The sequence below is a fragment of the Pelodiscus sinensis genome, chromosome 10 (genome assembly GCF_049634645.1).
Source record: "Pelodiscus sinensis isolate JC-2024 chromosome 10, ASM4963464v1, whole genome shotgun sequence".
NCBI lineage: Eukaryota > Metazoa > Chordata > Testudines > Trionychidae > Pelodiscus > Pelodiscus sinensis.
Window position 1 is genome coordinate 3,296,946 of NC_134720.1, and position 25,854 is coordinate 3,322,799.

The following is a 25,854-nucleotide window of genomic DNA, read 5'->3' on the forward strand; positions in this document are numbered from 1 at the left end:
TTTCAGAAATATGGCCGTTTTTCCACAAAAACTCCGTAGCGTAGACATAGCCTCAGTGTTTTCCATCCTTAGAACCTAAGAACGGCCACACTGGGCCAGATCAAAGGTCCACCCAGCCCAGTGTCCTGTCTGCCCACAGTGGCCAATGCCAGGTGCCCCAGAGGGAGGGAACAGAACAGGGAAACATCAAGTGATCCCTCCCCTATCATCCCTTTTCAACCTCGGACAAACAGAGGCTAGAGACACCATTCCTACCCATCCTGGCTAATAGCCATTGATGGACCTAACCTCCATGAATCTATCTAGCTCTTTTGTGAGCTCTGTTAAAGTCCTACTCTTCGCCACATCCTCCGGCAAGGAGTTCCACAGGTTGACTGTGTGCAGAGTGAAGAAAAACTTCCTTTTGTTTATTTTTCACCTGCTACCTATTCATTTCATTTGGTGACCCCTAGTTTTTCTAGTATGGGAACAAATAAATAACTTTTCCTTATTCACTTTCTCTACACCACTCATGATTTTATCGATTGCTATCATATCCCGCATCACTCTCCGCTTTTCTAAGCTGAAAAGTGCCAGTCTTTTTAACCTCTTTTTATACGGGACCCGTGCCAAACCCCTCATCATTTTTGTTGCCTTTTTCTGAACCTTTTCCAATGCCAATGTATCTTTTTTGAGATGAGACGACCACATCTGCACGCAGGATTCCAGATGTGGGCGTACCATGGCTTTATATAGAGGCAATAAGATATTCTCTGTCTCATTCTCTATCCCTTTTTAAATGAGTCCTGTCCCTCGTACGTCTACTGCAGTCTGTAGCCACGTCAGTCCCGGGGTACTAGAGAGATGAGGCTGGGGAAGGTCACGTCTGGGGCTGGCGCCAGTTAACGAGACAAACAAGATTGAGAGGCTACCGAGACTCGGTCCCTATAGAAGTGCTGTAGTGGGATGAACTTGTTCATGGTGGCACCCCACTGCCCTCTGCTGGATGGAAGCAGGATTGAGGGACTGTCATGCGCTCCTGGCGAAATCGGGCCTTATCTACATAGGAAAGTTTTAGCGGTTATACATGGGGACACTCCTGTTCCAGTAGGAACGTGCATTGATTTGGCTCAGCTTAAGCCTCCTTCCCAAGAGACACAAGGCTAGCGACAGCATTCCTACCCATCCCAGCTAACAGTCATTGCTGGAGCTGTCCTCCATGAATGTATCTAGCTCTTTTCTGAATCCTGTTAAAGTCTTGGTCTTCACAACACCCTGTGGCAAGGAGTTCCACAGGTTGACTGTGCGCTGCGTGAAGAAAAACGTCCTTTGGCTTGTTTTAAACCGGCTGCCTATTCATTACATTTGGTGACCCCTAGTTCTTGTGTTCTAGGAAGGAATAAATGATTCTTCTTTAGTCACTTTCTCCACATCAGTCATGGAGAGGGAGGGCGCTGCTAGGAGGGACCACAGGGAGGTGGCCACACCAGTAAAACAGTGGCCAGCTGGGGACAGGGCTCTGCACATTGCAGGCCACCAGCAAAGGGTAAATGGCCCCTCTGCCCCAAAGCCTCAAGCCAAACCACTCCCCCCCAATCCTCGGCCACAGCGCCGGAGCAGGGGGAGGAGCCCACATGCCAGCACCCCCCAGCAGCAGCCACCAACCAGTGCTGGCCAGCGCAGCCCCCAACACCCCTCCCGGGAGCACCGCCAGCCAGGCAGCGCAGCCCCCAACACCCCCCCCGGGAGCACCGCCAGCCAGGCAGCGCAGCCCCCAACACCCCTCCCGGGAGCACCGCCAGCCAGGCAGCGCAGCCCCCAACACCCCCCCCGGGAGCACCGCCAGCCAGGCAGCGCAGCCCCCAACGCTCCCCCCCCCCGGAGCACCGCCAGCCAGGCAGCGCAGCCCCCAACGCCCCCCCCGGGAGCACCGCCAGCCAGGCAGCGCAGCCCCCAACGCTCCCCCCCCCCGGAGCACCGCCAGCCAGGCAGCGCAGCCCCCAACACCCCCCCCGGGAGCACCGCCAGCCAGGCAGCGCAGCCCCCAACGCTCCCCCCCCCCGGAGCACCGCCAGCCAGGCAGCGCAGCCCCCAACGCCCCCCCCCCCGGGAGCACCGCCAGCCAGGCAGCGCAGCCCCAGCCGCTCAGGAGGTGCCGCCACAGGAGCAGTGCTCCCCCCCCGACCTCCTAGCCCCCTGCCCTGAGCCTCCCACCCCCTTCCCTGAACCCTGAACCCTGTCCTGAACCCCTCCTCAACTCTCCAGCTCCCAGGCCTGATTCCTACCCCCCAAGCCCCCTGCCCTGACTCCTGCACCCCCCAAAAGATCACTAAGGACCCGAGCAATGCCCGGTACATCTCCTTAGTGGGCTTATACAGCGGCTATGATATTTCCTGTTCGACTCTCTTCATGATTCCCACGCTCGGTTCTGGTTTTTGACGGCTGCTGCGCGCTGAGTGGATGTTCTCCGAGAACTAGCCCCAGGGCCTCCAAGGCCTCTCTCGCACGCGGTAACAGCTAAGGGAGACCCCGTTGTTTTCTAGGCGTGGCTGGGACTCTGCTTCCCAATGGGCTTCCCGTTGCCTTTATCCGCATTGAAATCCATTTGCCATTTCGTTCCCCCCTCGCCCGCTCCTGGGAAATCCTCTGGAAGCTCTTCCCAGGCCGCCGTGGACTTACCGCTGTGGTCATCTGCATGTTCATGGGGACCCCAAGGGCGAGGGCTAGACTGTGGTAGCCACCCTGCTTCCCACTGCATTGGGTCACCCCCCGGGCGCAGTTCTGGCTCTTGGAGACTTGTCGGAGGAGCGCCAGGTAGGGCGGAGAGGAGGAATCGTGTCTTCTCGCTTGAGCGTCCCTCCCATGCGACACAGGCCTGAGGCGTCCCATGGAGTTCCAAGCCCCACACGGTTCAACCGAACGCCCAGCGGAGATGGCTACGCACCGACCTCCCGCGTCTCTCCTGAAGCCCAGCCCTGGCAGGCAAGGACGTGACCCATTAAGGCCGCCCTCCGCCCTCCGCCCTCCACAGCCACGTCTTTGTCTGGTAGAAAGAGCCAGTTCATTGTCCCTTGGCGTGACTCCGGCATGACTCCGGGCTGGGGCTGAACACTGGCAGCTCTCGGCGCTGGGGATTCGGGGAGAGACGTCTCAAGGGATCCCAGCAAGGCTGTGCTTTGCCTCCAACGCCCAGCGGATTTAGGAGCCGACGGCTCATTTCCCAAAGAACTGAGGCGCTGCGGGTGTGGCCACTCAGTGACGAAAAACCCACGCCAGCCAGCTGGGGCTCATGGGCTCACACTGGGGGTGTCTCCCCCAGAGTCACAGGCTCAGGCTAGAAACCGGGCTCTGGGACCCCTCCCCCCAACACACAGGATCCTAGAGCCCAGGCCCAGCCTGAGCCGGGAAGTCTGCCTGGCCAGAGACAACCCGCCTCTGCCTATGTTTGGGGGCTAGGGTGGCCACCGAGCAAGGCCGGCCTTACCATGAGCCGAAATGAGGCACCTCAGGTGCCAGACTGTGGGGGGGGCGCCACTAGGCCCCAGAGGGTAGAGATTGTGTCTGCTGCTGGTGCAGATGTGTCCTGTCTGCTCTGGATGCACCGAGATGGGGGAGTGCGGTGCTGGAGGAATCGAGACCTTTCAAAGTTCTGGCCCAAGCGAGGGGGTTTGGGGGCGTCATTTGAGCTCCCCGCCTCAGGGGCCAAAACGTTGGGGGCCGGCCCTGCCACCGAGGTACCTTAGGACAGCTGCGTTTAGTGGGCAGGGCGATGCGGGGGGTACAGGAGTCAGGGCTGGGGGGTGCAAGGGTGAGCGCAGGGGGGCAAGGACGCCATTTTGGGAGGGGGGGGCGCTGCAGCTGCACATACCAGGTCACTGCTGTTCTTCTGATTCGGGGAGCGAGGGGGAAGTTCGCAGCCGGCTGCATCCTCCTCTGCCCGCCCCTCAGCGGCCGGGCACGAGACAAAGGCGCGATCTGAGCACCTTCCCCTTGCTCCCTGAGAGTCGGGGGGCGAGGAAGACGACCCACTATGCACGGCTGCCGCCCCCTGCCCTCCCAAAAGGGCAAGCGGGTGGCGAAGGGCTGTACACCTGCCTGGCTACCAAGGCAGCCTGCAGGAGAGCCCCGGAGCCCAGCCCGGCTGGGAGCAGCTGCAGCCGAGTGCTCCAGCCGGCTGGGTTCTTACCCGGGCGTGCCCGGTTCCTTTCCCCTCTGGTATCAAGAGCAAAAGCGAGGCCATAACGGCGTCCTAGAGCATGGCAAGAGAGCACAGAGCAGCAAACCGGGGTGGGGGAGAGGGAGGAGGGGGAGGCACCTCACCCCGCAGCGGGTGCCCAGTTCCCAGGGAGTTGGGGTTGGTCCTGGACTTGACGACCTCCTGAGATCTCTTCCAGCTCGGTGATTCTATCCCCGGGGAGCCTCGGTCCCGTGGCCTGTCCCTGGAATGTGGGTGCCTAAATCCCTTCTACAGATGAGCCCGGCAGGGCAATGGAGCTAGCGCATGTCCGTGTGCGACGGCTCTCGGCACTCGCCCCAGGCTCGCTGCTTGACCGTCTGTGAGCAGCGGTTGGACTGCAAAGGCCGGGCGGCGATGGGCGAGAACAACTCATCTCTCTGCTCCGCTCATTGAAACCCCTCGGCCTCCCGCCAGGGGCTGGCGTGAGTCCTTCCCTGGGGAAGGCGCTGCTGGTGGTGGGCCGGGACGTGTGAGCCGCCCTGCAGCGTGTTGCCGTGTTCTTGGGCTGCTGGATGGCCGCTGTGTGCCGCAGGCCGTCCGCGCCCAGCCACTGCAAGGGGAAGGGGCCCAGGGCCACGCAGCGGCCCACGGCGGGTGCTCGCTTGGCAGGGCCAGCGGTGCTGGCGCACGAGCCATCGTGTTACGTTCCAGGATGCGGCCCTGGTGGCACAAGGTCCCGCTCAGGCAGTGGGGGGGCTGGGGTGCCAGTGTGCGCTCCCCAATGCCAGGGAGGAGCCCTGAGCCTGGGGGGGTTGGATCCGGGCAAGCCAGGGGCCACATCTGGCTCTCAGGCCTGAGGTTCCAAGACTAAGGGGGGATATGCTAGAGGTCTATACAATCATGACTGGAGTGGAGAAAGTGAATTAAAAGAAGTTATTTAATTGTTCCCACAATATAAGAACTGGGGGTCACCTAATGAAATGAACAGGCAGCAGGTTGAAAACAAACAAAAGGAAGTTTTACTTCACGCAGCGCACCGACAACCTGTGGAACTCCTTGCCACAGGATGTTGTGAAGACCAGGACTTTAACAGGGTTCCAAAAAGAGCCAGATAAATTCATGGAGGTGCATCAATGGCTCTTCGCCAGGATGGGTAGGAAGGGTGCCCCAGGCCTCTGTCTGGAGATGGGTGCCAGGGGAGGGATCACATGAGGATTCCCTGTTGTGTTCGCTCCCTCCGGGGCATCTGGCATTGGCCACTGTCGGCAGATGGACCTTTACTCTGACCCAGTCTGGCTGTTCTTATGGTCCCCACCCCTGCTCCAGTGTTTTGGGGTTGAACGGGGAAGACTTTCTGGGGGGCAGTTGATGAAACCACCTTAAAAGCATCTTAAAATCTGTGTGATTGTGCCAGGATTTCTAGTGGCCCTACATAAACAGAGGACTATGGAAGCTGGCCCTAAAGCGAGTGTATTGGACCAATTCCACCTTCATTGCTCTCAGACAGGGTGGGCACATTGCTCCAATGCTGGAAAAAAGAGGAAATGTAGCCAAAAGCGCTGGAGACCAGCAGCTGACCCGCTAGGTGCTGGCCGTAGCAAATCTGAGCAGGGATTGTCCCACTCGCTGGGCGTGACGCCCCCTGAAATGCTCACCCACGCCGCACAGCCACCTCTCTTCCTCATACAGCCGTCCTTCCCTGTCTTCCGGGCTCTGAGCAGCAGTGAACAATGTCGCTGTTTACGTGGTGGTCATTAGACTCCAGAGTCAACGGCTCTTTAACTGCCGGGGGCAGGTGAGACATTGCAGAGCAGTTGGCTCAGGCTGCCTGCAGACTCAGGCAGACATGGCCGTGCTGGTCAAAGTGCTGAAGATGCCCATTGCCTGTGTTCTCGCGTCTCCTGCCACCCCCAGGACATGAGCTGCTCCCCAGCTGTTTCCTGGCACGGTCTGTCTGTAGAGCTGGAGACGCTTTACAGAGGAGCTCATTTCAGAGATAGGGAAACTGAGGCACACAACTGGGACATAACTGGCCCAAGGTTGCCCAGCAGGCCAGGTCAGGACCCAGATTGCCTGAGCCCTCGCCTGGGGCTTGCTGCACTGTCTGTAAAGCGCATGGCTTGTCCCTCTGCAGTCAGGTTTATTGCCCGCCTGTTGGTTTAATGGTGCTATTCCCGCCCTGTGGAGCCCATGGACAGCCAGGCCGCTGGAAGTGGGCGCTGGGGCAGCGCATTGCTGGGAAGCTGCCGGCACGGCAAGCGGCGGGTGCGTGTTCTGTCCCTGCTCGCCTGAGAAGGTCCGGGCGGGAGGCTGCGGCGTCAGGGGCTGCGTTCCGCCCCGGGCCGAGCGCCGGCCGACAGAGGCTCCCCAGGGCGCCCTCCCTGCCCCCCGCTGTCCCGTAACGGCCCCGTCTTTGCGTCTCTTGCAGTTATGTTCCGTCTCTACGACACCGACGGCAACGGCGTCCTGGACAGCTCGGTACGCCCTGGCCCGGCGCCGACGCCCCGCGGCTGCACCGCTCTGCTCGCGCCCCGCGAGGCCTGCACGTAGCACCCACGCTGGCTGATGCGGGCGGGGGGGAACCAGGCCAGGCCAGGCCGCCGCAGGCCCCTCGGAGTCCCTTGGAGAGAGGCTGGAAGAAACCAGCCCCGTCCTCCCTGGCATGGGCCCTGTCCGCACGGGCTGTCTGCGCCCTCGGCGCGCCGTTCCTCTGTTCGCCGGCCGGGCCGGGCCCCTCGCCGGCCCAACCTCCTTCTCTGGCCCCGGAGAGTCGTCCGGTCCCCAGGGAGAGCGCTCGCTCAGCGGGCGGCCCGACAGCCCCGGGAGGGGTTGGGTGCCCCGCGGCCTCCGGTCTCCGCTGGCCATTCGGCTGGGGGGCGGCGGGCGGCCCCTTCTTGGCAGTCGCCGTACAGAGCGCCCCAGACGCCCGGGCAGCCAGAGCATCTCCCGCAGTCAATCACCCGCCGCTCGGCCGGCTTGTTTCTAGGGCGAAGAGAAAGGCCTGATCTCCTCGGGGTCAGTGCCCCCCACAGAGCCAGAGCCCGTCAGCGCCAGGGCAGATAGGGACCCCCCCTTTAATTCTGGGCTTTGCGCTGTCTGGCCCTACATGGGGCCCCCTCCTGTCTTTCTTCCTCCCGCCACTTCTCTGCCCACAGAGGGGAGTCTGACACAGTCACCAGGCTGCGTGGGGAGCCTGCTGGGGGGGAGCAGGAAGCTGGGATTCCCACGGCCGGGGAACGCCCTGGTGAAAACCAAGTGGGGCTGTGACCGAGTGCAGAGTGAAATCTGCCTTTCCCCTGATGCGGGAAGCCCGGCGTCTGGCCCTTGACCGATGTGTCCCCCTGACAGCCGGGCATGCCGGGGCCTGGGCGTCCCAGGGCTGACGGGATGCCCCGAGCCAGGGGTGTGTCCACACTGGGTTGATGCCCGGGTTCACCGGTGCCACGCGGCCGTCCCTGGGCGGGCTGCTTGGGAGCTGGCAGGAATCCCAGGGTCAACCCACCGCTGTTTCCTGAGGGGAAGGTGTCTGGAAATGTCCCCCTGAAGCCCAGGGGACTGGCTGGGGCGGACGGCGGGGCCCTGGGGGACGAGGGCTGTGTCCGCACGCAGCCTCCGGCACGCCGGGGCTCTGAGCTGCGATTGTCTGCCTCTGGTCCCTCCCTTGTCTGCGCTCAGGAGCTGGATCGGATCATCAGCCAGATGGTGCACGTGGCAGAATACTTGGAGTGGGACTCCACGGAGCTCAAGCCGGTAAGTGAGCGGGGGCCTCGACGCGGCTGGGCGGGACCGCGGTGGGAGCGACCGAGCGGGCCAGGCTGAGGTGAACTCCACCTCCCTGAGCAGCTGCCCCCCGCCACTGCTTCTAAACAGGGGCTGTGCCTCCCGTCGGCTCCTGGCGCTTGGCTGGAGATCGTAGAGATGGCCGGGGTGGGACCCCCGCTGAGCCGGGGCTGCAGTGGGTCCTACAGGACAGAGACCCTGGCTTCCTGCATCTGCCCCTAATGATCCCGCGCTGTCGGAGGCCTGATGGACTGGTTGGGGGGCAGGGAGCCTGAGAGGGCTGCGGTGGGAGGACTGAACCGGGCTGGTGTAAATATTCTGGGGCCTGTGGGCTGTGCCGGCCTTCTGGGATTGTGCAGGCCTCTGCCTTGTGTCACTGATCGGGTCCCTAAATGATGGGAATGCACGGACCCCTCCTGCAAGGTGTGTGTGAGGAGCAGGATCAAGAGCCATTGGGCAAGGTGCGTGCAACATACAGGATCACTGACTATAGTGCAAGGAGTGTGCAATGTGTTGGATCACCAGCCAGTGGGAAAGGTGTGTGTGATGAGTGAGATCACTACCCATTGTGTGAGGTGTGTGAGATAAGCGGGATCACTGGCCATCGTGCAAGGTGTGTGCAAGGTGCAGGATCTACAAGGTGCAGGATCACTGGCCATCATGCAAGGTGTGTGCAAGGTGCAGGATCGCTGGCCATTGTGCAAGGTGCATGCAATAAGCAGGATCACTGGCCATCGTGCAAGGTGTGTGCAAGATGCAGGATCGCTGGCCATTGTGCATGGTGTATGCAAGGTGCAGGATCGCTGGCCATTGTGCATGGTGTATGCAAGGTGCAGGATCGCTGGCCATTGTGCAAGGTGCATGCAATAAGCAGGATCACTGGCCATCGTGCAAGGGGTGTGCAAGGTGCAGGATCGCTGGCCATTGTGCAAGGTGTGTGCAAGGTGCAGGATCGCTGGCCATCGTGCAAGGTGTGTGCAAGGTGCAGGATTGCAGGCCATCGTGCAAGGTGTGTGCAAGGTGCAGGATCGCTGGCCATCGTGCAAGGTGTGTGCAAGGTGCAGGATCGCTGGCCATCGTGCAAGGTGTGTGCAAGGTGCAGGATCGCTGGCCATCGTGCATGGTGTGTGCAAGGTGCAGGATCGCTGGCCATCGTGCATGGTGTGTGCAAGGTGCAGGATCGCTACCTTCAGGCACATGGTGACTCCCCTGGACTCGTGTTTCCTCTAGATTTTGAAGGAGATGATGGAGGAAATCGACTTCGACCATGATGGGACAGTGACGCTGGAAGAGTGGATCCGCGGTGGCATGACCACCATCCCCTTGCTGGTCTTGCTGGGGATGGAGACTGTGAGTCGCCGGGTCTGGGCAGAGACGGCCGCGCCCAGCCCTGGGCTCAGATGTAACTCAGCAGCCCCCATGCCAACCCCCCTCCGAGATGGCTGCATGGGCCCGGAGAGAGCTCCACCCGCCTGACACCCTGGGGCCGTTGTTCTGCCCCGAAGCCCCCAGCTCCGCAGGGGCAGAGCGTGAGCCAGCCCCCTGGACGCTCAGCGGGGCAGCAAGGTTGGGCGGTGGGCAGCTCGGGGAGCATCCACTGAGCACGGTCAGGCTCCGGGGGGCGCCAGAGCCTCACAAACCCAGTGTTCCCGGCCATGGCTTCTCGCCCGCCTTCCTTCGCCAGCCCCCCTGCATAGCCAGGCTGCTCGGTGCCTAGACAGAGCATGCACGGGGCCTTCTCGAGAAGGTCCCCCGAGCGCAGGCGGGACAGGCTGGGTCGGCAGCCCGCTCCCCAGCAAACACCCGTGAGCACTTACCTGCAGCGGGTGGGCAGGGTGACAGCCAGCAGCTCGGGGACGCTAGCAAGTCCCGGGGCCAGAGTTACCTTTGGGAGGAGCCTGGCCCAACGTCTCTGGCCCCCTGCTTGCCCAAGCCTGGGTCCAGGCTCTGAGATGTCTCTGTATCCTGAGCTATAATCTACGGGCCATGCTGCTTCAGCTGCCACGGGCTTCCGCCACTCTAAGGAGAGGTACATGCAGACACATGCTCCCTCTAATCTTTTCCATCCAGGTGTGGCTTTTTTTCCTCCATGTGCAGAATAATTTTTTTCACTTGCACCGGGGCATGTGCACCACCAGTAGAAATTAAACACCCGGCTGTGGGCGCTCTGCTAATCAGCCGGGTGGCATTTAACTCTCTCCTGAGCAGCCACACGAGCACCCAGCTTACAGGGAACACTGATGAGGACAAGAGATTTAGATCTTGCAGTGGAGGGGTAAAAGCTGTTCCCAGCAGGTGCCTGGAACCATGGCCCCACCGCCCTGCATGGCTTCTGCCCCCAAAGCCCCACCCATCGCGCAACCCCTTCCTGCTAAGGGCCCGCCCCCATGCCATCTCTTCCCCCCACTGCCATGGCCCGTCCCCTCTGTTCCAACACCCGTGGTTCCTACCTACGGTTTCAGTCTCGTGTCACAGCAATTTGGGATTTCAGATGCACAAGGCTTGCTGCTTCTTAAAAACACTGTTGAAAAATTATCGATCATTTCAAAACTATGAATTGTGAGTAAAATACTCAGTCGTGACCAAATCTCCGATGACAGGACAAGAAGCAATGGGCTTAAATTGCAGCAAAGGAGGTTTAGATTGGACATGAGGAAAATCGTCCTAGCTCCCAGGGTGATGAAACACTGGAATAAATTGCCTAGGGGGGTTGTGGAATCCCCATCTCTGGAGAGATTTAGGAGCGGGGCGGACAGGCACCTGTCAGGGATGATCTAGGCGGTGCTTGGTCCTGCTGTGAGGGCAGGGGGCTGGACTCGATGACTCTCGAGGTCCCTGCCAGTTCTACAAAGATCAATTATGGGACTGATTCACTGTGTGAGGAAGCACAAGGGGCAGAGTGAAGGTCTTTAGTTGAAATGTCTCGACTCCCCGAGGTGATTCATTCGTTCTGATTAAGCTCCTTATATTTAAGGTGCGTATTAGCCTGCAGCCCTCCCAGCAAAATGTGCTGCCCATAGGCATTTGCTGTGCCCGACCCCTGCCCTGCAGCTGTGTTTGCGTTGGGCTTCCCCCGCTGAGCCAGGGCGCACGCGGATTGGCAGGCGTGTGGACGGAAATAAGGACTTTGAAGTGACTCTTGGCAAGTGCTTGTGCCCAGCCGGGGCACACAAACGTCTCGTGTGCAGGCCCCGGGGCAGCGCCGCTCGCAGGCTGAGCAAACCGGGCCTGGGCAGATTTTGCTTTCATCTGCCAGCGAACGGCTTTGCCCAGCAAACACGTTAGACTCACTTGGAAGCCACTTGTGGGCGTCTGGCAAACAGAGAGTGGAAGGAATTATTTGTGAAACTCAAGGGCGGGAGGGGAAGTCTACCTGGGAAATTCCTCTTGAGCTCGCCCGACGGCCCGAGCCCCCGCTGCGTGCCTGGAAACGACCTCCCGTTGGTCCGTACAGAAAGGCCTTTGCAGCCCAGCAAATCATGGACTGGCAGGACTGGCAGGGACCTTGAGAAGTCGTCAGGGCCAGTCCCCTGCCCTCACGGCAGGACCACGCACCGTCTAGATCATCCCTGACAGGTCTGTCCAACCGCTCTGAAATATCTCGAGATGGAGATTCCACAACCCCCCTGGGCAATTTATTCCGGTGTTTGACAGGACGTTTTTCCTAACGTCCGACGTAAACCTCGGTTGCTTCTTGCCCAATCCTCAGAGGCCGAGGAGAACAATTTTTCTCCCTTCTCCTTGTGACCCCCTTTCAGGCACTTGAAAGCTGTGGCCGTGGCCCCAGAGGAAATAAGAGAGGGCAGCCCAGAGCACGCGGCTGTTGGCTCTGAGTCTTCTTATCGGGCTAATAGTGGAAGACGTTTGAATCGTGCCAGATGCTTCTGCATTTATTTGCCGTGTGGTTTTTCCTCACCCATCTCCGCTAAGGAATGTGGCCCCCTCGGCCGAGTATCCCGGCAGAGCAGAACGCTAGAGCACAGCGTACCCTGTGTAGTAGCTCCTGTGCACCTCTTCGCCGGGCACACGGTGGGCGTGGCCACCCGGGGGGGGGGTGATTTCCAGCTGGTTGAAAATAGAAGTGAGCAGCTGCATGAGTTAGCCATCTCCTCCCCGCTTCAAGTATGCCCCTGTCTGAAACCCGGGGCCAGTACTTGGGGGCTTGGCCCCTTCCAGCCTTCTCCACACTGTCTTTAGCATGGGTCAGAGCCAGAGCGGGGTGTCGCCGGGAGCGGGGAATGATACCGCCAGCCTGGCGTAGACATACCCACGTGGACAGTCCTAGTGCAGGGATTCTCAGGGTCCCCAGCACACAGGTGATTCCCCCCGCTTCCTTGGAACCTCCCATGGCAATTCCCAAAGCCACGGCCCCCGGAGCGGCCCACGCCGCGTGGCAGAAAGCTTTTCCTAATCTCCAGCCCGTCTCTTCTGCTGCGGCTTCATCTCCCTGCGTCTGCTCCTCCAGGCGGAGAAAATGGCGGCGGGTTGATCACCATCTTCTTTCTCAAAGCCCCCCACGACGTCTCCAGCTGTCCGTGGTCCGGGTGCCACCAGACGTGTGACATTCCGTCCCCCCGGAGGCGTGTGGGTCCCACCCTCTCTGTCTTCTCGGCTCAAGGCTAAACGCAGTCGGGGGGGTTGGCTCTGCTCACTGGCCACGTCTTCTAACGCTTTTATCGTTTGTGTGGCTCCCCTCTGGATCTCTCCAGTTTGGCCTCCACTCCCCTAGTGCGGGACACCCAGAATGGGCCACAGCTCACCCGCTGTGGCCTAGGGCCCTGCTGTTAATACACCTCTTACCTTGGCCTTACCGTGGCCGCCTTACCACGACATCCCACTGCTATCGCATTCGATTGGTGACCCCCTCACGCCCCTCAGCCTTTCCAGCCGACCTACCCCCCGCTGGTCCCCCCGGCACACACGGGCGTTGGATTTCTCCTTCCCGAGCGGCGTGCTTTGCCCTGATCTGCGCTGAATCCCACCGGGCTGAATTCAGACGGCGGCGCTAATCGGGCGAGGCCCTTGGGAATTCGTATCCTGTCTCGGAAGCGCTGGCGACCCCTCCCAGCTTGGTGGACTGCGCCGGGCGCAGGACGGACCCCACGAGACATGGCCCCGCAGTTTGCTGATGGGAAGAAGTTGGGGGCAGGGGGCTTTGTCACAGGTGACTCTAGGAGCTTGGGGGGTACGAGCAATGGAAAGCAAAGGGCAAAGCCACCCACGGGACGCGCACACAGTGGGAAAGCACACGGGTGCCCAAGCAGGTCAGCTGCTCTTCCAGAATGGACCTCGGACAGTCCCTGGGGCCAGCCAGCTGCTGCCCCACCCTCCCCTCCCGCCCCCCAGGCGCCCGCCGGGCCCCTCCCTCACTGCCCCTGTGCTCTGCCTGCAGACCGTGAAGGACGACGGGCAGCACGCCTGGAGACTGAAGCACTTCAAGAAACCCGCCTACTGCAACTTCTGCCGCACCATGCTGCTGGGGGTGCGGAAACAGGGCTTGTGCTGCTCCTGTGAGTCCTGCGCCCCACGCCCGGCCCCTCCCCGGCAGGCAGCCCCTGCCCTTGCCCTGCCGCACAGCCCTGGGCTGAGCCCGTAACCCCAGGGGAGCCCCAGGCCCAGCGGGGCGCCAGAGGGCGCAGCGTCCACGTAGCATTCAGCCCGGCAGCCCCTGGCCTCGCGCGCCAGGCCGAAGGTCGAGGGCCTGCCAGCTGCCGTGCACCCCAGTGCCCGCTAAGTTGGGGCCTTTTCTCCTCACGGCCCTGCAAGCTTGGCCCGGCTCCGCACCCAGGTCCCTGCAGTGACACTGCGCCGTCACTCACCTTGGCCAGCAGGGGGAGCTGCTCATCCCTGCACCCCACGGTATCGCCCTCCGGCTGCCTGCTCCCCTGTTAATTCAGTGGGGTCTGGAGGCAGGGAGTGGCTAGCTCCCCCCGCCTCTCCCCACCGGCCAGGGCGCAGGTAGCTGCCTCGTTCCCCTCGCAGCACCTCACACGGCCCAGCTCCGTGGCCCGGAGCAGCTCTGAAACGCACGGGCCGTACATGAGGTGAGGTCCTGCCACTGACTCCTTTCTCCCCTCTCCGCTGCAGTCTGCAAATACACCGTCCACGAGAGGTGCGTGTCCAAGGAGATTGCCTCGTGCATCAGCACCTACGTGAAATCCAAGAGGAACGCCAGTGTGAGTCGCCCGTGCGCACACACCCGCCGGCCCGTTTCGCCGCCGGCTCTGCCGCGAGCCCAGGGATTGCCCTGCCAGAGTAGCGGGCAGCTCGGCTGCCCAACCCGGCCTCGCCACGAGCGAGGAGTGTCGCTTTGAGAGTCCCACGCTGCCAGGGTCCACAGTAGGGATGTTCAATATCGGTTAACTGAATAGTCGATTTACCTCATGAATTCTTCTCGGTTACTCGACTCTTCTATAGTCCCTGGGGCGGGGACGGCAGCCAGTGGGGGGCGGGGACGGCAGCCAGTGGGGGGCGGGGACGGCAGCCAGTGCCGGGCGGGGACGGCTGCCAGCGCGGGGCGGGGACGGCTGCCAGCGCGGGGCGGGGACGGCTGCCAGCGCGGGGCGGGGACGGCAGCCAGCGCGGGGCGGGGACGGCTGCCAGCGCGGGGCGGGGACGGCTGCCAGCGCGGGGCGGGGACGGCAGCCAGCGAGGGGCGGGGACGGCAGCCAGCGCGGGGCGGGGACGGCTGCCAGCGCGGGGCGGGGACGGCAGCCAGCGTGGGGCGGGGACGGCTGCCAGCGCGGGGCGGGGACGGCAGCCAGCGCGGGGAGGGGACGGCTGCCAGCGCGGGGAGGGGACGGCAGCCAGCGCGGGGCGGGGACGGCTGCCAGCGCGGGGCGGGGACGGCTGCCAGCGCGGGGCGGGGACGGCTGCCAGCGCGGGGCGGGGACGGCTGCCAGCGAGGGGCGGGGACGGCTGCCAGCGCGGGGCGGGGACGGCTGCCAGCGCGGGGCGGGGACGGCTGCCAGCGAGGGGCGGGGACGGCTGCCAGCGCGGGGAGGGGACGGCTGCCAGCGCGGGGCGGGGACGGCTGTCAGTGCGGGGCGGGGACGGCTGCCAGCGCGGGGCGGGGACGGCTGCCAGCGAGGGGCGGGGACGGCTGCCAGCGCGGGGCGGGGACGGCTGTCAGTGCGGGGCGGGGACGGCTGCCAGCGCGGGGCGGGGACGGCTGCCAGCGCGGGGCGGGGACGGCTGCCAGCGCGGGGCGGGGACGGCTGCCAGCGCGGGGCGGGGACGGCTGCCAGCGCGGGGCGGGGACGGCTGCCAGCGAGGGGCGGGGACGGCTGTCAGTGCGGGGCGGGGACGGCTGCCAGCGCGGGGCGGGGACGGCTGCCAGCGAGGGGCGGGGACGGCTGTCAGTGCGGGGCGGGGACGGCTGCCAGCGCGGGGCGGGGACGGCTGCCAGCGAGGGGCGGGGACGGCTGCCAGCGCGGGGCGGGGACGGCAGCCAGCGCGGGGCGGGGACGGCTGCCAGCGAGGGGCGGGGACGGCTGCCAGTGCGGGGCGGGGACGGCTGCCAGCGCGGGGCGGGGACGGCTGCCAGTGGACTCCGGCCCCGCTCCTGAGGAGCCCCCTGCCACTCTGCCCTGCTGCCCTTGTATCAGACACCTCCGTACAGGACGCCGCTTTGGGCCCTGCGACCCTTGTGGCCGGGCCTGACGCTACAGCATCCCTATTCCACGCCCCGTTTTCCCAGGGCCCCCAGAGAGAGACTCAGTGGCCTCGCTCTGTGCCCGATCCCTGTGGCCGGTTGGCTCTGGGTCGCAGGGCTGGGCCCGCGGGCCCCGCCTCTCACGTCTCGCCTGCTCTTTCAGGTCATGCCGCACACCTGGATCGAGGGGAACTCCCCGGTCAAGTGCGACCGGTGCCACAAAAGCATCAAGTGCTACCAGGGCATCACCGGGCTGCACTGTGCATGGTGCCAGACCTCAGTGAGCACACGCGGGGATGACGTGCGGGCAGACGGAAGGACCTGGGGGCGGGGGGCACACAAAGCCACTAGCTGCTAGGTTCCCAGCCAAGAGGGTCCCCAGGCTGGAGGTGAGCTGCCGGGCTGTGTGAAACGAGCCGGTCCCGGTCCCGGTCCTCGTGAGCCCCCCGTGAGCTGCTGTCCCCGAGGGCTGAGCAGCCAGCGTCCGGCTCGAGGGAATGAGCGGCCCACGGTGACCCTGGGCCGGGACGCTGGCTCTCCTCCGGCCGTGCCGGCAGCGCTGGGCTGTGCGAGGGGGCAGGAGAATGGGGCCGGCTCCCCGGAGAACTGGGTTCTCCAAGCTCCGCTGTTGCTCCCGCGGCCACGCAGGGGCTGGCAATTCCCGGGCCCGACACACAGGCAGGGTCCCGCCAGTCACAGGCCTGGAGACGCCTCCGGGGGGTTCCCAGCCCACGTTAGCCTCCCTTCCGTGGGGGGCCAGCCCTGGGGGGCAGCCCGGGCAGGGACAGTCAATGGGCAGGGCCTAGCCCAGGGCAGAGGACTCAGCAGCTCTGGCATCGCCATGGGCGGCGGGTGAGCTGTGGGCTGAGGGAGTCTCGCCTCTGGCCTGCCCCTCCCCGCCGAGCAGCGATACCGGCAGAGCGGCCGACTCTGCCCCGCCTCAGCCCCAAGACAGCGCCGGGCTCTCCGGGGCCAGGGGAAGGCCGGTCCCACGCTCACCCTCCTTCCTCTCTCTCCCTCCAGCTTCACAACAAATGTGCCTCCCACGTGAAGCCGGAGTGCGACGGGGGGCAGCTCAAGGACCACGTCTTGCTGCCCTCCGACATCTGCCCGGTGGTTCTGGTAGGTCGTGCCTACACGGGCGCGCACACGCCCTCACCAGCCCCCCAGCCAGCCTGCTCCAGGGCGTGGCGCCCCCCTGCCAGCCCGGGGAGCAAGGTGACCCCAGCCCAGGCAGCCGGCCCTGAACCGGCAGCCCGGCCCTGCGGCATGCTCCCGGCTCTCGCCACAGACACGGCGCCGTGTCCCGATGCCGCCGCCCGCAGGGCACCACGCGGCACAGCCTGGACTCTGGTCACCCGGCCCCTTCACAGTGTAGGGCTGCGAGGGCAGACGGCCTGAGAGCGCTGCCCTGCCACGGGCCGGAGGGGTCAGGCAGGGCACCCGGCCGCAGCATCCCCGGCCTTCCACGGGGCTTCGGAGATCGGCTCCGCTTCGCAGGGCACGCGGCACAGCAGACCACACCCGCGTGGGCGGGGGCGACGCTTCCCCTCCGCCAGGGCAGCTCCCGGGTCTGCCTCTTCCGCCCGCAGCACCACCCACGCCCCGCCCCCGCCCTGCCCCAGGCCCCGCCCCTGCTCTGCCCCAGGCCCCGCCCCCGCCCTGCCCCAGGCCCCGCCTCTCCCCTGTCCCAGGCCCCGCCCCCGCTCTGCCCCAGGCCCCGCCCCTGCCCTGCCCCAGGCCCCGCCCCTGCCCTGCCCCAGGCCTCGTCCCCGCTCTGCCCTAGGCCCCGCCTCCCCCCTGCCCCAGGCCTCGTCCCCACTCTGCCCCAGGCCCCGCCTCTCCCCTGTCCCAGGCCCCGCCCCCGCTCTGCCCCAGGCCCCGCCCCCGCTCTGCCCCAGGCCCCGCTCCCGCCCTGCCCCAGGCCCCGCCCCTGCTCTGCCCCAGGCCCCGCCCCTGCCCTGCCCCAGGCCCCGCCCCTGCCCTGCCCCAGGCCTCGTCCCCGCTCTGCCCTAGGCCCCGCCTCCCCCCTGCCTCAGGCCTCGTCCCCGCTCTGCCCCAGGCCTCGCCTCTCCCCTGTCCCAGGCCCCGCCCCCGCTCTGCCCCAGGCCCCGCCTCTCCCCTGTCCCAGGCCCTGCCCCCGCTCTGCCCCAGGCCCCGCCTCTCCCCTGTCCCAGGCCCCGCCCCCGCTCTGCCCCAGGCCCCACCTCTCCCCTGTCCCAGGCCCCGCCCCTGCTCTGTCCCAGGCTCCGCCTCTCCCCTGTCCCAGGCCCTGCCCCCGCTCTGCCCCAGGCCCCACCCCTGCTCTGCCCCAGAACCCGCCTCTACCCTGTCCCAGACCCCGCCCCCGCTCTGGCAACTGGCCTAGCCCCTTCTCCGCGCCGCTCTTCCTTCCCATCTTACACCCTGTGCATCCTTGTGCTTCCCGAAGGACCGGCAGTCCCACCCCAGGAAATCCGACAGCGAGTCCCCGGCCAGCACCTGCCCAGATGACACCACCCAGACCTTCAAATTCAACACCACCACGCTGGACGGGCACGGCCTGCAGGCAGGTGGCTCCGAGCTGCTTCCGTCTCCGGGCGGCGCAGACGCTGGGCTGGGAGCGACAAGCCCAGGGCCGGGGCGCTGACGTCTCAGGCCTAGGCCAGTCGGGGATGTGGGCCTGACGGGGGCTAGACTGTTCTCACCTGACTTTCTTAGCAATAAGCTAGAGAAATACACCCTAGACGGGGCTACTGTAAGGTGGGTGCGTAAGAGTCTGGATAACCGTTCCCAGAGAGTAGTTATCAATGGTTCACAGTCATGCTGGAAGGGCATAACAAGTGGGGTTCTGCAGGGGTCAAATTTGGGAGGAGTAACGGTAGTTCGGAATAGGAAGCCTAGTCCGAACTACCTAGTTCGTGCCGTGAGTAGCCGCGGGCACGGAGTCCGAACTAGCGGGGCTTTAAAATTGGCGGCGCCTGGCAAGATGCAAATGAAGCCGGGGAAATTCAAATCCCGGGCTTCATTTGCAACTTCGGTTGCCTACATTAGCCACCCTAGTTCGAACTAGGCTGGCAGTGTAGACATACCCTAGGAGTCAACAGTGTGACAATATGGCAAAAAAAGCAAACATGATTCTGGGAGGCATTAACAGGAGTGCTGTGAGCAAGACACGAGGAGTCGTTCTCCCGCTCTGCTCTGTGCTGGTTAGGCCTCAGTTGGAGTCTTGTGTCCCGTTCTGGGTGCCGCATTTCAAGAAGGATGTGGAGAAATTGGGGAGGGTCCAGAGAAGAGCAACAAGAATGATTAAAGGTCGAGAGAACATGAGCGATGAGGGGAGGCTGAAGGAATTGGGCTTGTTTAGTTTCGAAAGGAGAAGACTGAGAGGGGATATGAGAGCAGTTTTCAAGTATATAAAAGGGGGTTACAAGGAGGAGGGAGAAAAATTGTTCAGCTTGGCCTCTGAGGATAGGACAAGAAGCAATGGGCTTCAATTACAGCAAGGGAGGTTTAGGTTGGACATTAGGAAAAACTTCCTGCCTGTCAGGGTGGTGAAACACTGGGATAAGTTGCCTGGGGAGGTTGTGGAATCCCCATCACCGGAGATATCTCAGAGCAGGTTGGACAGACGCCTGTCAGGGATGATCTAGACGGTGCTTGGACCTGCCGTGAGGGCAGGGGGCTGGACTCGATCTCCCGAGGCCCCTGCCAGTCCTGGCCAGCTGGGGTCACGCTCAGTGACTCTGTGACCCCGTCCCTGCACTAGCCTTTACTTGTCCCTTTCGGAGCCTCTTGGTTCTGAGATGACGCTTCCGAAACGCCAAGGCCCGGTCATTTTATGGCACTAGCATCGTCTCCATGCTCCCCCTCGGCCTCCGGCATCCACCTGTCGCCTCTCGTCTTATACGGACGGTGTCCGGGACTGGCCCCTCGATCTGTGTTTGTACAGCGCCTGGCGCAACAGGCCTGGCACCCGCACCCCGACGCACATTGTCGTGTCCCCCAGCACCTGCTGGCGCCGTGTCCCTCGCTGGCGCCTTCCTCCCCCCTCCCTAGAGCCCGGGCCGGCCCGTCCTGTGCCACTTCCTCTACGGCAGGGCCCTCCGGCTCTCCGAGGCGCCCTCCCCCCTTTCAGCCCTGTCCCACGGGCCCGTGTTCTGCGGTCTGTGTTGCAGATCACCCCCCGGCCTGGGACCCACCCCCTGCTGGTGTTCGTGAACCCGAAGAGCGGAGGGAGACAAGGAGAAAGGTACGTCCTCTGCTCCCCGGAGCCACCGCCTGAGCCTTTGCCTCCCCAGGCAGGCCCCCGGATCTGGGCAGCCGGATCCCCAGGGACCCGCCGGGCCCTGCGGTGGGTCCCTGGCCGCCCTCCCCCAGGCCAGACGGCCCATTTCTCCCTCGTGGCCAGGGGCCGTTCCTGCCTCACTCGCCGCTTTCTCCGCAGAGTCCTTCGGAAGTTCCACTACCTGCTCAACCCCCGCCAAGTGTACAACCTGGACCGAGGGGGCCCGACGCCGGGGTATGCCGCGTCCCCGCCCCCCCCCCCGCCTCGCCCACCCCGCCAGCCACAAGCCGGCCCCTGACTCCCCCGCCTTGTGCTGCCACTTTCCAGGTTGAACTTTTTCCATGACACGCCCCACTTCCGGGTCCTGGCCTGCGGCGGGGACGGGACGGTCGGCTGGATCCTGGACTGCATAGGTGACTAGGGAGCGGGGGCCGGAGCTCGGTAGCGCCGTGGCGCGGGCGAGCTTGGACCCCGGCAGAGACGCTGGGATGGGAGCTGGCTCTCTCCCGTCGTGGGCTGGAGCCTGCCCGGGTCGGGGAGGGCCTGGAGCTCCCGCCCCGTGTGGGAGGAATGGCCGGGGGCGGAGAACGCTGCGCTCTCCCAGGTCTGCTCCCGCCCTGCAGTGCCACGAAGACACTTTTTAGCCCTTCCTGGCGTGGTGGGGTTGTCGGGGGCGCCCAGCCGCGCGGTGCCCGGCCGGGGTCAATGCTAACGGCCCTCTCCCTTTGCGCTGCAGACAAGGCCAACATGCCGAAGCACCCGCCCGTGGCCGTCCTGCCGCTGGGAACCGGCAACGACTTGGCCAGGTGCCTGCGCTGGGGCGGAGGTGAGGCTTTCCTGGGCTCTCCGGAAGGGGGCGAGGGGCTCCTCCCTATGCCCTGGTGGGGGCTGTGGGGCCTAGTGGGCAGAGCACCGGACTGGGACCCAGTACACGGGTTCTATTCCTGGCTGTGCGACCTTATGCAGGCCGCTTAACGCTCTGCGCCTCGGTAAAATGGGGATACGGACTCCGGCCTCCGTTGTGACGCGCGTGGAGGCCTATGGAGGGGTGCTGCTGTGTCTCTACAGAAGGTAGAGGAGGGAGTTCTCGCCAGCGTGCGCATCCAGCCCCCACTCTGGAGTCACGCTGGGTGGCTCTCTGCTCTCTTGCACCGAGCCTGGCAAGGGGCATTGCGCCAAACTCCAATCTAAGGCTCGGGGTTTTCCTGCCTGGCAGCCCTGCCCAACCTGGAGCACCAAGGAAATGGAGCCCTGTGGAGCATGCGATGCACTGGATGGCCGAGTCTGGCGCGTATGTGCAGCGTGCAATGCATGCATGGAGCAACGCAAGCGTGCGTGGAGTGTGCGTGGAGCGTGCGATGCGCTGGATGGCCCAGTTTGAAGCGTGCAATGCATTCATGGAGAAACGCAAGCGTGCGTGGAGCGTGCATGGAGCATGCGATGCTCTGGATGGCCCAGTTTGAAGCGTGCAATGCATTCATGGAGAAATGCAAGCGTGCAGTGCATACATGGATCAACGCAAGCGTGTGTGGAGTGTGCATGGAGCATGTGATGCGCTGGATGGCCCAGTTTGAAGTGTGCAGTGCATACATGGATCAACGCAAGCGTGCGTGGAGTATGCGTGGAGCGTGCGATGCGCTGGATGGCCCAGTTTGAAGCGTGCAGTGCATACATGGATCAACGCAAGCGTGTGTGGAGTGTGCATGGAGCGTGCGATGTGCTGGATGGCCCAGTTTGAAGCGTGCAGTGCATACATGGATCAATGCAAGCGTGTGTGGAGTGTGCATGGAGCGTGCGATGCGCTGGATGGCCCAGTTTGAAGCGTGCAGTGTGTACATGGAGCAACGCAAGCGTGCGTGGAGTGTGCATGGAGCGTGCGATGCGCTGGATGGCCCAGTTTGAAGCGTGCAGTGCATACATGGATCAACGCAAGCGTGTGTGGCGTGTGCATGGAGCGTGCGATGCGCTGAATGGCCGAGTTTGAAGCGTGCAGTGCATACATGGAGCAATGCAAGCGTGCGTGGAGTGTGCATGGAGCGTGCGATGCGCTGGATGGCCCAGTTTGAAGCGTGCAGTGCATACATGGATCAACGCAAGCGTGCGTGGAGTGTGCATGGAGCGTGCGATGCGCTGGATGGCCCAGTTTGAAGCGTGCAGTGCGTACATGGAGCAACACAAGCGTGTGTGGCGTGTGCATGGAGCGTGCGTGGAGCGTGTGTGAAGCGTGCGTGGAGTGTGCATGGAGCGTGCGTGGAGCGTGCGATGTGCTGAACAGCCCAGTTTCGGTTCGGCCCTCACCAAAGTGAGGTGTCCCCAGCCTCTCCAGGAGCAGCCTTACTGGGTCCAGCCGGGCGTTTGCACTCTGCTCTCTCTGGCTACGAACCACCCTCTCCTGGTGATGGTGCGTGACGGAGCCGGGAGGTCTGTCCCAAAGGGCTGTTTGCAGCATTCCTGCAGCATTCAAGGCCACTGACCCGGCCCGGGTAGGCCTCCAGGCTCAGCCGGTGAGTGCTGCCCGGAGAGGCCCTTGTGGGTCCGGCCCGGAGCTGAGGGGCGGTCGCCGTCACCGCCATGGCCACTGCGTGCCTCTCGGGGCTCCGTGCGATGGGTCGCCCTTCGTAGCCCCTCGGGGAGGCAGCCCCCGACGCTGGCGCTAGCTCATCCCCCGGCTGGCCTGGCCGGGACGTGGCAGAGACGCAGCGATGGGGGCTGAAGCCGGGCAAAACAGCTGAGACCCTGGCAGGAGCGACCTGACGAGCCCCCAGCGGTGCCTGCTGTTGATGGAGCGTGCCCTTCCGGGTTTCTTTACCCGGAGCCAGGAGCAGGCCCTCGTGACTCGGTGCCGGGCTCCTGTGATGCTGGGCCGGACCCCGCTGCCTTCCCCGGCGGCCTGGGATGAGCCGCCACAGGGGAGAGCAGCCCGGCAGCAGAGAGGAGGGGCCGGATGCACCCACGCGCCAGCCTCGCCAAGGGAGGAGCCCGGCTGGCCTGCAACGGGCCCCGGAGAAGAGCCTCGGTGAGGGGAGGGTGCCCGGGGCGGCCGGCCTGGCCGTGACTCTCCGCGGCTCAGCTCCCGGCTGGATGCCGCTCTCACTCCTGTGGCTCCAGGACGGGGTACAGAGCAGGCCAGAGGGCCCACGAGAACCGCCTGAGTCCCTCTCTGGGCAGGGGCACCCAGGGCCTAAGCTGCTGTTCTAGCAAGAGCCAGAGGAGCGGCGAGGCTCTGCCCCGGGGACCCCCAGACCCCGACCCGGCTCTGCCCCGGGGACCTCCAGACCCCAACCCGGCTCTGCCCCGGGGACCCCCAGACCCGAACCCGGCTCTGCCCCGGGGGCTCCAGACCCCAACCCGGCTCTGCCCCGGGGACCCCCAGACCCCAACCCGGCTCTGCCCCGGGGACCTCCAGACCCCAACCCGGCTCTGCCCCGGGGACCCCCAGACCCGAACCCGGCTCTGCCCCGGGGGCTCCAGACCCCAACCTGGCTCTGCCCCGGGGACCCCCAGACCCCGACCCGGCTCTGCCCCGGGGACCCCCAGACCCCGACCCGGCTCTGCCCCGGGGACCTCCAGACCCCAACCCGGCTCTGCCCCGGGGACTCCCAGACCCCGACCCGGCTCTGCCCCGGGGACCTCCAGACCCCAACCCGGCTCTGCCCCGGGGACTCCCAGACCCCGACCCGGCTCTGCCCCGGGGACCCCCAGACCCCAACCCGGCTCTGCCCCGGGGACCCCCAGACCCCGACCCGGCTCTGCCCCGGGGACCCCCAGACCCCGACCCGGCTCTGCCCCGGGGACCTCCAGACCCCGACCCGGCTCTGCCCCGGGGACCTCCAGACCCCGACCCGGCTCTGCCCCGGGGGCCCCCAGACTCCAACCCGGCTCTGCCCCGGGGGCCCCAGACCCCGACCCGGCTCTGCCCCGGGGACTCCCAGACCCCGACCCGGCTCTGCCCCGGGGGCCCCCAGACCCCGACCCGGCTCTGCCCCGGGGGCCCCCAGACCCCGACCCGGCTCTGCCCCGGGGGCCCCCAGACCCCAACCCGGCTCTGCCCCGGGGACCCCAGACCCTGACCCGGCTCTGCCCCGGGGACCCCCAGACCCTGACCCGGCTCTGCCCTGGGGACCCCCAGACCCCGACCCGGCTCTGTCCCGGGGGCCCCCAGACCCCGACCCGGCTCTGCCCCGGGGGCCCCCAGACCCCAACCCGGCTCTGCCCCGGGGGCCCCAGACCCCAACCCAGCTCTGCCCTGGGGACCCCAGACCCCAACCCGGCTCTGCCCCGGGGACCCCCAGACCCCGACCCGGCTCTGCCCCGGGGACCCCAGACCCCGACCCGGCTCTGCCCCGGGGACCCCCAGACCCCGACCCGGCTCTGCCCCGGGGACCCCCAGACCCCGACCCGGCTCTGCCCTGGGGACCCCCAGACCCCGACCCGGCTCTGTTCCGGGGGCCCCCAGACCCCAACCCGGCTCTGCCCCGGGAACCCCCAGACCCCGACCCGGCTCTGCTCTGGGGACCCCCAGACCCTGACCCGGCTCTGCTCCGGGGGCCCCCAGACCCCGACCCGGCTCTGCCCCGGGGGCCCCCAGACCCTGACCCGGCTCTGCCCCGGGCCCCCCAGACCCCGACCCTGCTCTGCTCCGGGGGCCCCCAGACCCTGACCCGGCTCTACTCCGGGGGCCCCCAGACCCTGACCCGGCTCTGCCCCGGGGACCCCCAGACCCCAACCCGGATCTGCCCCGGGAACCCGACCTAGCTCTGCCCTGTGGGCCCTCAGCCCTCGACCTGGCTCTGCCCTGGGGACCCCCAGACCCCGACCCGGCTCTGCCCCGGGGCCCCCAGACCCCGCCCTGACACCAGTCACTGAAGCGCGGGGTGTCTCCCTGATGAGCTGTTGGACAGAGTTTGGTGCCTTCCCCACTGAGGCCTGGGTTTGACCCTTGGTGAGGAAGTGCCGGTGCCCCCCATCTCCTGCGTCTGCCCAGACCTGGCTCCCCCACACGCTCCCGTCTTGCCCTGCCCCCGGCCCCGCAGAGGCCCTCCCCGCCGCATGGTCAGGTCTGCCAGTGCAGCCAGTGCGGGGCCCTGTGTGACGCCACCAGCCCTGGCTGTCCCCCCGTCCCCCCAGCTAGGCCCTGCGCTACACGGGGCCTGGTGTGGCCGGGGCCTCCTGCCGCCAGCTCCTCGTGGCCTGGGTGCTGCCCCAGCGAGGCCCCTGGGTGACCCCCTCCCCGGCCCCGCCCGGCACTAACGGCGAGCCCCCCGCTCCGCCCGCCAGGTTACGAGGGGGGCAGCCTGCTGAAGGTGCTGAAGGACGTGGAGCACAGCACGGAGGTCATGCTGGACCGCTGGCGCATTGACGTCATCCCCGCCGACAAGGAGGAGAATGGCGACCCCGTCCCGTACAGCATCATCAACAACTACTTCTCCATCGGCGTGGTGAGTGGCTCGGCTGGCCCTGCTGTGGCCGGGCTACAGGCGCTGGGGGGCAGAGCCCCTAGGCCGTGCTGGGCCGGTGGCTGGAAGCAGAGCCGTCCCTCCGTAGGGTAGTTCAGCGGGGGGCTGCCCAGAGGCTACCGGGGGCCTGGCACTGGCAGCAGGGTCAGCCTACCCCTGCACTCATCAGGGAGGTGGGAAGCGGAGCAACCGGCCCCAGCTCATCTCACTTCCCCGAGCAATGCGGATGGGAGCCGGGCTGGGGGCAGGGAGGAGCAGACTGGGAACTCAGGGTGGAGTGGGCTGGAGGACAGGGGAAGAGTGGGCTGGGGACGGGGGGTGGAGCGGGATGGGGACTGGGGTGGAGAAAGGTGAGTTGGGGGGCTGGAGTGGGCTGGGGGCAGGGGATGGAGCAGGATGGAGGGAGCAGGGGGGACAGGAGGGTGGAACGGGGTGAGGATGGGAGGGGAGTGGGCTGGAGGCAGGGGGTGGAGCAGGATGGGGGGAGCAGAAGGGACAGCGGGGTGGAGTGGGGTGAGGACAGGGGGTGGAGCGGGGTGAG

At 65.4% G+C, this 25,854-nt stretch overlaps 1 protein-coding gene across 3 annotated transcripts in view; it reads left to right on the plus strand.

Moving 5' to 3' along the window:
• The window catches only part of DGKG (diacylglycerol kinase gamma), a 129,559-nt gene that overhangs the window by 76,431 nt on the left and 27,274 nt on the right, over positions 1-25,854 (plus strand). For all 3 annotated transcript variants that reach the window (XM_075937330.1, XM_075937332.1, XM_075937331.1), the window contains 13 exons: positions 6,585-6,634; positions 7,832-7,906; positions 9,167-9,286; positions 13,329-13,446; positions 14,024-14,112; positions 15,754-15,870; positions 16,614-16,712; positions 18,022-18,138; positions 19,748-19,821; positions 20,017-20,091; positions 20,185-20,270; positions 20,594-20,683; positions 25,135-25,295. In XM_075937330.1, the coding sequence (XP_075793445.1) occupies positions 6,585-6,634; positions 7,832-7,906; positions 9,167-9,286; positions 13,329-13,446; positions 14,024-14,112; positions 15,754-15,870; positions 16,614-16,712; positions 18,022-18,138; positions 19,748-19,821; positions 20,017-20,091; positions 20,185-20,270; positions 20,594-20,683; positions 25,135-25,295 (1,271 nt within the window). The remainder of the gene's footprint in view (positions 1-6,584; positions 6,635-7,831; positions 7,907-9,166; positions 9,287-13,328; positions 13,447-14,023; positions 14,113-15,753; positions 15,871-16,613; positions 16,713-18,021; positions 18,139-19,747; positions 19,822-20,016; positions 20,092-20,184; positions 20,271-20,593; positions 20,684-25,134; positions 25,296-25,854) is intronic.